General features: G+C 42.0%; 1 protein-coding gene across 1 annotated transcript in view; it reads right to left on the reverse strand.

Annotated features, from left to right (window-relative positions):
* Positions 1–793: 793 nt before the first annotated feature.
* brsk2a (BR serine/threonine kinase 2a) overlaps positions 794–12,275 on the reverse strand; it is a gene marked incomplete at both ends in the record, with an annotated part of 414,243 nt that continues 402,761 nt past the window's right edge. The window contains 2 exons of the mRNA XM_084169332.1: positions 794–996; positions 1,083–1,105. Coding sequence (XP_084025458.1) covers positions 794–996; positions 1,083–1,105 — 226 coding nt within the window. The remainder of the gene's footprint in view (positions 997–1,082; positions 1,106–12,275) is intronic.

The raw sequence follows: 12,275 nt of genomic DNA on the forward strand, positions 1-12,275 counted from the left end.
TGTGTGTATAACATGCGTGTGTCAGAGGGGTATGGATAGCTGTTTTCTCTCTCAGGGACTGCTGCTCGAGGTAGCGAAGGAGGGCCCTTGAAAAGCGGTCCCCAGCTCAGTCAACAAATGTCCATCTCTTGGTGTGCAGGCGGGGGGGTTGAAGGGATGGCCAAGGAGGAACAGGACAGGTGGAGTGGAGCAGGGAGGCAGGAGGAGGATCTAATAGGTTTTCTGGATAATTCCTGGTAGTAGAAACAAGTCAAGTCATCACACAGGTGAGCAGAGGAGGAGAGAGGACACAATGGCCTTGTTCTAATACAGAAATGGATCCTTCCTTCCTCGTTTCCTTGAGGTAATCACCGTGATTGGATAGATGTAAGCAAGGTTACCACCCTACTACTTTCACCAATCCAACCAATTCAGATCTGTGATTACTTCAAGGATGTATTTCCGAAGTATTCGAACTGGGCCAATATGTGATTGACAGAGTGGGGGAGGGGAGCACACAAAATGGCACAGACACTTAGATGGGGTGATGTGAGGTGTGTTTGTGTTTGGTAAAATATCTGTTTGATTCATATTCTCTATATGTACACAGTCATTCCTTCATACAAAAATTATATTGAGTCCAAAGAGGGTATGTTCAGTTACAGTACTGCTAGCTTTGTCATTGTCAAGTCTCTTACCACTTTTCCAAAACCCCTGATAAGAATGGATAAAGTGATACTCGGGTTTGGATCTTTAATGCTTCACGTTAGCTCTAACTAACATTTTGGCTCTACTGCTACTACAGTTTCCTGGTCTAGGATTCCTCCAGTGTCCCAATGGACGCCATCCTGACTCTGTCTCGGCCCGTGGCGGGCGGACATTTTGTGTCTTCTCGCATGGAAGAGGAGCAATGTCGGGCGGTTGGGGTGGCGGGGGGGTGGTGTTGAGGCACCTGGCCGTTCTTCTCCTCTGAAAAAAGTTTTTCAATTACGTCAAAGAAGTTATTCAAGGGGCTGCCTAGGTACACAAATGGGAAGCAAAGAAAACGGGGAGAGAGGGAGAGGAAGAGAGAGAGAGAACAAACAATGAACATTAGGGTTTACGCGAGGAGAGGTGACTAGAGAGACTGACAGAGAAGGTGGGGAAGAGAAAGAGGGAGAGAGATGGAGGGAGGGTGAGGGCCACTGTGACAGCCATGTCGGGTGATTGTGTGTGTGTGTGTTCAACATATAAAAGACAGCACAATATGGCACTTTATGATATCACTGTCAGGTCTAGCCAATGAGAAGCAGGATGCAGGTCAACAGAGGTCAGTGGTAAAGCTTGGAGCTTTATACAGAAAGCAGCATTTTGGACTGCTATTTACCAAATACTGTACAATACAATGGTAATTATAAATACAAAATTCCCTCACATTCATATTTTAGCAGTAGTTTAACAAAATAGGTGATCACGTGAACAACATTCCGAAGCATGCCAGAGAATGAGAGCCTGAATCAATAATTTATGTGATAAATATAATTTCAAATAAAACCAAAAGCTCTCTGTACATGACTGAACAACTGCAGTGTATTTTCTTTAACACAAGCAATATTTTTTTAAACATCTTTTTCTTTTTTTTACGTATTAGCAAAGCCAGCCCTTCAGGCTATACTGAGTGCTATCCTTAACCAGATCGCTCAAGATTGATTCGAAATTAGGCATCTGTCCATGTCCAGAGGGCGTGGGTTTTATCATCGGTAAAAATTAAACCTTGTTATTGAGCAGACCAACGATACATTTAACTATTATAACCAAAATATGATCAAGAATATTTGTCATGACTTTAACCTGACTCAACTGATTGTAACACCCACACAGATGAATGTAACAAATCCAACAAACTAATCACTGATTGACCTAATTCTGACAAATAGCCCCCACAAGTACTTGTCCAGTGGTGTCTTTGCTAATGATCTCAGTGATCACTGTCCTGTTGCATGTGGGGAAAAGGTGGGGTGGGGAAAGAAAGTATTTAGTCAGCCACCAATTGTGCAAGTTCTCCCACTTAAAAAGATGAGAGAGGCCTGTAATTTTCATCATAGGTACACGTCAACTTGACAGACAAAATGAGATTTTTTTTCTCCAGAAAATCACAATGTAGGATTTTTTATGAATTTATTTGCAAATTATGGTGGAAAATAAGTATTTGGTCAATAACAAAAGTTTCTCAATACTTTGTTATATACCCTTTGTTGGCAATGACACAGGTCAAATGTTTTCTGTAAGTCTTCACAGGGTTTTCACACACTGTTGCTGGTATTTTGGCCCATTCCTCCATGCAGATCTCCTCTAGAGCAGTGATGTTTTGGGGCTGTCGCTGGGCAACACGGACTTTCAACTCCCTCCAAAGATTTTCTATGGGGTTGAGATCTGGAGACTGGCTTGGCAACTCCAGGACCTTGAAATGCTTCTTACGAAGCCACTCCTTCGTTGCCCGGGCGGTGTGTTTGGGATCATTGTCATGCTGAAAGACCCAGCCACGTTTCATCTTCAATGCCCTTGCTGATGGAAGGAGGTTTTCACTCAAAATCTCACGATACATGGCCCCATTCATTCTTTCCTTTACACGGATCAGTCGTCCTGATCCCTTTGCAGAAAAAGAGCCCCATAGCATGATGTTTCCACCCCCATGCTTCACAGTAGGTATGGTGTCTTTGGATGCAACTCAGCATTCTTTGTCCTCCAAACACGACGAGTTGAGTTTTTACCAAAAAGTTCTATTTTGGTTTCATCTGACCATATGACATTCTCCCAATCCTCTTCTGGATCATCCAAATGCACTCTAGCAAACTTCAGACGGGCCTGGACATGTACTGGCTTAAGCAGGGGGACACGTCTGGCACTGCAGGATTTGAGTCCCTGGCGGCGTAGTGTGTTACTGATGGTAGGCTTTGTTACTTTGGTCCCAGCTCTCTGCAGGTCATTCACAGGTTCTGGGATTTTTTCTTGTGATCATTTTGACCCCACGAGGTGAGATCTTGCATGGAGCCCCAGATCGAGGGAGATTATCAGTGGTCTTGTATGTCTTCCATTTCCTAATAATTGCTCCCACAGTTGATTTCTTCAAACCAAGCTGCTTACCTATTGCAGATTCAGTCTTCCCAGCCTGGTGCAGGTCTACAATTTTGTTTCTGGTGTCCTTTGACAGCTCTTTGGTCTTGGCCATAGTGGAGTTTGGAGTGTGACTGTTTGAGGTTGTGGACAGGTGTCTTTTATACTGATAACAAGTTCAAACAGGTGCCATTAATACAGGTAACGAGTGGAGGACAGAGGAGCCTCTTAAAGAAGAAGTTACAGGTCTGTGAGAGCCAGAAATCTTGCTTGTTTGTAGGTGACCAAATACTTATTTTCCACCATAATTTGCAAATAAATTCCTTAAAAATCCTACAATGTGATTTTCTGGAAAAAAATCTCAATTTGTCTGTCATAGTTGATGTGTACCTATGATGAAAATTACAGGCCTCTCTCATCTTTTTAAGTGGGAGAACTTGCACAATTGGTGGCTGACTAAATACTTTTTCCCCCCACTGTATTAGAGATACCAAACACATTAACACTGATCCTCATATAATTATGAAAAGTAATTTTAAACATTATCCCCAAACATTCTTCTTCATGATTTGTTTTACACTGACAGCTGCATGCTTGACACTGAATTAGCTCTAGAATTGTTCTCATCTATTTTTATCACTCTGGCAAACAAACACGCACCATTCAAATGCCTTAGAGTAAAGAATACAACAAATCCTTGATCCTTTATAGCACTTACAGATCTTATGATGAGAAATCACGCCTGGTCCAAGGCTAGAAAAACTGACTCTGTAGGTGTTGGTAGCTTTTCAGGCAATTGATAAATAGATGCACTTCCTCAATCAAGAAAGCTAAATCTACATACTTATTTCTATCTCAGACTCTTCTGGTGATACATCTACATTTTGGAAAACAGTTAATGCACTGAAGCGTCTTACACAACTGCCTAAGCAAGTTGTGTAAGACTCTGGCACCATTACTGAGAAAAATTAGATAAGCGATGCTTTTAATCAGCATTTTATCTCAGCAGGCTTTTTATTTGAAATAAATTGTGGTTTAATTGACCCTGGTCAGCAAGTCTACTGCATGCCCCTCTCCCAGCCTCTAGTTGGCTCAATGGAAGTTCTGTGCAAGGTTGATGTAAACAAATGTTGCTTGATCCTTTCTTGCTGCAGATTTCTGCTCCTTTGATTGGGCATTAATATGGAGTTGGTCCCCACTTTGCTGCTATAACAGCCTCCACTCTTCTGGGAAGGCTTTCCACTAGATGTTGGAACATTGCTGGGGGACTTGCTTACATTCAGCCACAAGAGCATTAGTGAGGTTGGGCACTGACGTTGGCTGATTAGGCCTGGCTCGCTGTCGGCGTTCCAATTTATCCCAAAGGTGTTCGATGGGGTTGAGGTCAGGGCTCTGTGCAGGCCAGTCAAGTTCTTCCACACCGATCTTGACAAACCATTTCTGTATGGACCTCGCTTTGTGCACAGGGGCATTGTCATGCTGAAACAGAAAAGGTCCTTTCCCAAACTGTTGCCACAAAGTTGGAAGCCCAGAATCGTCTAGAATGTAATTGTATGCCGTAGCATTAAGATTTCCCTTCACTGGAACTAAGGGGTCTAGCCCGAGCATTAAAAAACAGCCCCAGACCATTATTCTTCCTCCTCCAAACTTTACAGTTGGAACTATGCATTCGGGCAGGTAGCGTTCTCCTGGCATCCAACAAACCCAGATTAGTCCATCTGACTGCCATCACTCCATTCACACTGCTCCAGAGTCCAATGGCAGCAAGCTTTACACCAATCTAGCCGATGCTTGGCATTGCGATCTTAGACTTGTGTGTGGCTGATCGGCTCCCGACGAATAGTTATTGTGCTGACCTTGCTTCCAGAGGCAGTTTGGAACTCGATAGTGAGTGTTGCAACCGAGGACAGATGATTTTTACGCGCTTCAGCAATCTGTGGTCCCTTTCTGTGAGCTTGTGAGGCCTACCACTTCGCGGCTGAGCCATTGTTGCTCCTAGACATTTCCATGTCACAATAACAGCACTTAAAGTTGACCGGGGCAGCTCTAGCAGGGCAAAATTGTGACGAACTGACTTGTTGGAAAGGTGGCATCCTATGACGATGCCACGTTGAAAGTCACTGAGCTCTTCAGTAAGGCCATTCTACAGCCAATGTTTGTCTATGGAGATTGCATGGCTGTGTGCTCGATTTTATATACCTGTCAGCAACGGGTGTGGCTGGATTAGCCAAATACACTATTTTGAAGGGGTGTCCACATACTTTTGTATATATAGTGTTTTGTTTTACTTTACAATTATTTCTGGTACCATCCCCAGGGTCTGGAAGATGGCCCATAACTATCACCCAATTTTCAAACTCTCTTGCCTAGCAAAAATTACTTAGATCCTTTTTTAACTAAGAAATGTGTTCTAAATGTACACCAGTCAGGTTTTAGACAAGTTTATAGCACCATCTATGCTACTTCTTTGGTTTTAAATGATGTTCTTAATTGTTTGGATAAAAATAAACACTGTGGCCCTTTTTATTGACCTCTCTAAAGCCTTCGACATTGTGGATCACTCATTGCTTATTCGGAGGCTTTAATCCAGGGCTCTCCAACCCTGTTCATGGAGAGCTACCCTCCTGGTTTTTGTTTCAACCCCAGTTGTAACTAACCTGATTCAGCTTATTAACTGCTAATTATTAGAATCAAGTGTGCTATATTAGGGTTGGAGCGAAAACCTACAGGACGTTAGCTCTCCAGTAACAGGGTTGGAGCGCCCTGATTTAATCAATTGGCCTGGACCAGGCTGTGTGTAGCTGGTTTGAACATTATTTAAAGGGCAGAACACAGTGTGTATTTACTGACTGTGTTAAATCAGGTTTTCTGGACATAACAAAAGGTTTCCCACAAGGATCGATTCTTGGTCCAGTTCTTTTCACTATTTTCATTAACAATATTGGTTTATCTATATATAAAAAATAACTTTCACTTGTATGCAGATGACACTGTGGTGTATGCTATTGCCACCACAGCTGACTAGGCTCTGTCAGAGTTTCAATCTGCCTTTATTGCCCTGCAGAAAGCATTTGTTGAATTGAAATTGGTACTTAATGCAGGTAAAACCAAGTATATGTTATTTTCCAAATCACGTTAAAAAAAAGTATCTGATGATTTATGCATACGTACTTTGGATGGTGCCCTCATTGATCGTGTCCCCGCTTATAAATATCTGGGCATCTGAATTGACGAAAAGCTATCTTTCAAAAAGCATGTTGATGAATTAGTTAAGAAATTAAGAATTAAAATAGGCTTCTTCTATGGGAACAGGTCCTGTCTTTCGTTAAATAACAGAAAAAAACGAATTCAGTCAACATTCATTCAGGTAATTGACTATGGCAATATCATCGATATAAATGCAGCTGCCACTGTATTGAAGCCATTGGATGCAGTTTATCATAGTGCATTGCGCTTTATTACGGGCGATAGGTTCAGTACACATCATTGCATTTTGTATCAAAAAGTAGCCTTGCCCTCTATGAAGTCTCGTAGATCGATGCATTGCACTCCTTTTGCCTATAAAGCCCTTTGCATAAAATTAACCTTCAGACGTATAAGTTACCAGACCTGGACTCAGGGATGGCTACCCCTGTAGGCTGCTGATGGGAGGAAATCAACCATCCGAGCCATGGCTGATGGGAGGAAATCAACCATCCGAACCATGGCCTGTTCACCCCGCTATCATCCAGAAGGTGAGGTCAGTACAGGTGCATCAAAGTTGGGACCAAGAGACTGAAAAACAGCTTCTATCTCAAGGCCATCAGACTGTTAAATAGCCATCACTAGCCGGCCTCCACCCAGTACCCTGCCCTGAACTTAGTCACTGTCACTAGTTGGCTACCACCCGGTTACTCAACCTTGCACCTTCATAGCTAGCTAACTTTTTAGTTTGGATCCCGCGACACAGTTGGCATCAGTTGCTGGGATTGCTAGTCTCTGTCCAGTGATCCTGCCGACCAAGGACGGGTCTGAGGAGCTATTTGGCGTTGCAGCTAGCCTAGCTGCTAGCTAGCAGCATATCAAGCAAGCAGGGTTTCTTGAGGGCTTGAACGCAGCCTGCGACGCTGTAGCCATTGTGGTTGGGACCGTGGATTGTCCCAGGTTTGTGGCTGTCTAGATCCCTGCTGTTTGTTGTTTTCAATCTTCCCTGTGACCTGCCCTGTCTGGAACTGCGAGGAGTAACAGCGTAACCTACGTTGCTAACTACCATTACAAAGACCAGAGCTGGCGGGAGTACCATTGTCGAGGACAGTAGTGTCTCTCTATCACACGTGAAGGATATTTTAAACAAACAAAGAAAATAGCTTCAAGTGCTTTGTCCAAATACTGGTGGATTCGACTAATAGAAGAATGGACGACCTGACCAGAGAGGTCCAGGACCTAAAGAACAGTTTGCAGTTCTCCCAGGGTCAGCTCGATGAGTTGAAACAGGAGAACAGCAAGATTACAGCAATCTGTAAGTCATTGAGAGAGGACATCAGTTCTGTCTGTGAATCCATGATAACAATGACGGATAAATCAGCCGAGGGACAATCAAGGCGTAACAACATGGTTGTGGACGGAATTGTAGAATCTCCACATGAGACCTGGACGGAGTCTGAGGACAAAGTGAGGGAAATGATCTCTGAGAAATTGAAGATGAACCACAGAAAGATTAAGGTGGAGCGAGCCCACAGGACAGGAAAACCCACCACCGGCCCAGGTGACAGGCCGATAGTGGTCAATTTCCTGAGGTTCAAGGACAAGGTAGCTGTTCTGGAAAGAGCCAATAACTTGAGAGGAACGTATATCTTTCTCAACAAGGACTATCCTGAAGCTGTGCGCCAGAAGAGGAAAGAACTTATCCCAGCCATGAAAGCTGCCAGAGCGCGTGGGGACATTGCTTACATCTGCTATGACAGGCTCATTGTCCACCGTCCCTCCCAGAAGCCTGGAAGGGATGAGAGAGCCAAGCCTATGGGTTCGTAGCTTCAACCCCGCAGCACACACTCACACACACACACACACACCAATTGATTAATGGACTGCTGAATGTATATTTTTTTTTATCTTGCTTTGTTTGCTCTTTCCAGTATTTTGTCTATCTCTGATAAGCTACCCAGGAAAGGGCTGAAATTAGCCCATATTCATATATGAAGCCTTAGAAATAAGGTTAATGAAATAAATAACTAGTTAACATCAGATAACATTTATATATTAGCCATTTCTGAGACTCACTTAGATAATTCATTTGATGATACAGCAGTAGCAATACAAGAATATAACATCCATAGAAGAGACAGAAATGCTTATATATTCAGAGCCATATCCCTGTAATGCTTAGAGAAGATCTTCTGTCAAGTGTTATTGAAGTGTTGTGGTTGCAGGTTCACTTGCCACATCTAAAGCCTTTTCTTTTCGGGTGTTGCTATAGGCCACCAAGTGCAAACAGTCAGTATTTAAATAATATGTGTGAAATGCTTGATAGTGTATGTGATGTAAACAGAGAGGTCTACTTTTTTGGGGACCTGAATATTGACTGGTTTTCATCAAGCTGTCCACACAAGAGGAGGCATCTTACTGTAACCAGTGCCTGTAATCTGGTTCAGGTTATTAATCAACCTACCAGGGTGTTTACAAACACTACAGGAAGAAGATCATCCACATGTATCGATCACATTTTTACTAATACTGTAGAACTTTGTTCTAAAGCTCTATCCGTACCCATTGGATGCAGTGATCACAATATGGTGGCTATATCCAGGAAAGCCAAAGTTCCAACAGCTGGGCCTAAAATAGTGTATAAGAAATCATACAAAAGATTTTGCTGTGACTCATATGTGGATGATGTAAAAAATATTTGTTAGTCTGGTGTGATTAATAAGGAGCATCCAGATTTTGTAAGGTTAGTGTGGTAGAGGTGGAACAATTATTGTTATCGATCAATAATGACAAACCTCCTGGCATTGACAACTTAGATGGAAAGCTACTGAGGATGGTAGGTGACTCTATAGCCACTCCTATCTGTTATATTTTAATCTTATCCTAGAGGAAAGTCTTTGTCCTCAGGCCTGGAGGGAAGCCAAAGTAATTCCGCTAACCAAGAATGGTAAAGCGGCATTTACTGGTTCTAACAGTATACCTATAAGCTTGCTGCCAGCTCTTAGCAAACTGTTGGAAAAAATTGTGTTTGATCAAATGCAATGCTATTTCTCTGTAAACAAATTAACAACAGACTTTCAACATGCTTATAGGGAAGGACACTCAACATGTACTGCACTGACACAAATGACTGATGATTGGTTGAAAGACATTGATAATAAGAAGATTGTGGGAGCTGTACTGTTAGATTTCAGTGCAGCCTTTGATATTATTGATCATAACCTGTTGTTGAAAAAACGTATGTGTTATGGCTTTTCAACCTCTGCCATATAGTGGATTCAGAGCTATCTATCTAATATAACTCAAAGAGTTTTCTTTAATGGAAGCTTCTCTAATGTCAAACGTAAAGTGTGGTGTACCACAGGGCAGCTCTCTAGGCTCTCTACTCTTTTCTATTTTTACCAATGACCTGCCACTGGCATTAAATGTGTGTCCATGTATGCTGATGATTCAACCATATACGCATCAGCAACCACGGCTAATGAAGTCACCGAAACCCTTAACAAAGAGTTGCAGTCTGTTTTGGAATGGGTGGCCACTAATAAACTGGTCCTGAACATCTCTAAAACTAAGAGCATTGTATTTGGTACAAATCATTCCCTAAGTTCTAGACCTCAGCTGAATCTGGTAATGAATGGTGTGGCTGTTGAACAAGTTGAGGAGACTAAATTACTTGGCGTTACCTTAGATTCCAAACTATCATGGTCAAAACATATAGATTCAATGGTTGTAAAGATGGGGAGAGGTCTGTCCGTAATAAAGAGACTCTCCAAAAAGCAAGTTCTGCAGGCTCTAGTTTTGTCTAATCTTGATTATTGTCCAATCGTGTGGTCCAGTGCTGCAAGGAAATACCTAGTTAAGCTGCAGCTGGCCCAGAACAGAGCGGCACGTCTTGCTCTTCATTGTAATCAGAGGGCTGATATAAATACTATGCATGCCAGTCTCTCTTGGCTAAGAGTTGAGGAGAGACTGACTGCATCACTTCTTATTTTTATAAGAAACATTAATGTGTTGAAAATCCCAAATTATTTGCATAGTCAACTTACACACAGCTCGGACACACACACTTACCCCACCAGACATGCCACCAGGGGTCTTTTCACAGTCCCCAAATCCAGAACAAATTCAAGAAAGCATACAGTATTGTATAGAGCTATTATTGCATGGAACTCTGTTCCATCTCATATTGCTCAAATAAACAGCAAACCTGGTTTCAAAAACAGATAAAGCAACACCTCACGGCACAACACCTCTCCCCTATTTGACCTAGATAGTTTGTGTGTATGTATTGATATGTAGGCTACGTGTGCCTTTATTTTTTTTTTATGTAGTTCTGTCCTTGAGCTGTTCTTGTCTATTAATGTGCTGTATTATGTCATGTTTCATGTGGACCCCAGGAAGAGTAGCTGCTGCTTTTGCAACAGCTAATGGCGATCCTAATAAAATACCAAATACCAATACCCTATGTACAGTACATAGACATGGAATCACTGGTCACTTTAATAATGGAACACTGGTCACTTTAACAGTGTTTACCTACTGTTTTACTCATTTCATATGTATATACTGTATTCTACTGTATGCTAGTCAATGCCACTCTGACATTGCTCGTCCTAATATTTATATATTTCTTAATTCCATTATTTTACTTTTAGATTTGTGTATTGTTGTGAATTGTTAGATACTACTGCACTGTTGGACCTAGGAACACAATAATTTCACTACACCTGCAATAACATCTGCTAAATATGTGTATGCAACCAATAACATTTTATTTGAGCATAGAACTTGTGCTGTGTTCTGTCTGCTCAACCTTCATCTCTCTCTTTCTCTTCCTCGCTCTCGCTCATGCCGATCTAAATGATGAAAGGAGAGAGGCTTGCATCAGACAGACAGGACAGTTAATTGTTTCAACACCATCCCTCATCCTTCCATCCCTGTCTTTTCCCCCTTTTATCACCCTCTGTTCTGAGAAACACATTCAATCCCTGCCAGGTATGCTGCACACACACACAAGCACGCACGCAAACACACACTCGTCGGACTGCTGTTATTGGTGATTAACAGACAAAACGAGCTGCCTTGATTAAGTATTTTGTCCGCCACCTATTGTTATGCAAAGCCACGCCCCCTACCACTTTACATAGCGCCACTGACCCAGTGGCTCTACTAAACCTATGGTGAGTCCCAAATGGCCCTGGTCAAAAGTAGTGCAATAAATAGGAAATAGGGTGCCATTTGGGACGCACATAAGCCCAGTAATACCACTGCTATCAAATGCTACTAGTAAAGTGCTGGCAAAAAATGTATTCTGTATTAATTGTTTTATGGCATCAAATAGTACTATTTCTCTGAGAATGGATTACCAAGTAAAACTAAAAAAATTACTAATTCGAGGTAAAAAGGAGTTGGAGCAATACACAAAAAAAAGAAGAGATTGATTTAATTTTGCTCACTTTAATCCATTGTACAGGATGTGAACAGATGACTGATGTTTTAGACGTCAAGCTGACGTCCTCCTCAGAGTCTAAACGTCAGTCATCTGTTCGCATTCTGTACAATTTGAAGTATTTTACTAACTGTGCTAAATATTAAATCAAATCAGTTCTTCCAAGAGTATTCTAAGTGTGTGTGATGACTAGAAAAGTGGGAGTGCATTTACTTGAGAGGTAGCACCAGGTGTGAAAGGTGTCAAAGTAAAGTCTACTTTCAGTGAAAATTGACAGACTATTACCACACTTTGAGTGCTTGCCTTTGGGCACATCCGTGCACTGGGTGTTGTCTACAGGTCAACTGAGGGAAGAGACGTTCAGACGTTTTATCTCCTCAGTCACTCCAAAATACTTCCACACTCTCTGTTTGGGATGGTGAGGATCTATACACACACACACACTTTTGTCCTATCCCATTGAATCTACTCATGTTAACTTCAAGGTACGTTTTCAGCTGACATTCTAACCACTGAGATGTTTCAGGTGTGATAAGGATCAGAACTGAATTACTAATGATACAAAAATTAT

The sequence above is a fragment of the Coregonus lavaretus genome (genome assembly GCF_964263955.1).
Source record: "Coregonus lavaretus genome assembly, chromosome: 9".
NCBI lineage: Eukaryota > Metazoa > Chordata > Actinopteri > Salmoniformes > Salmonidae > Coregonus > Coregonus lavaretus.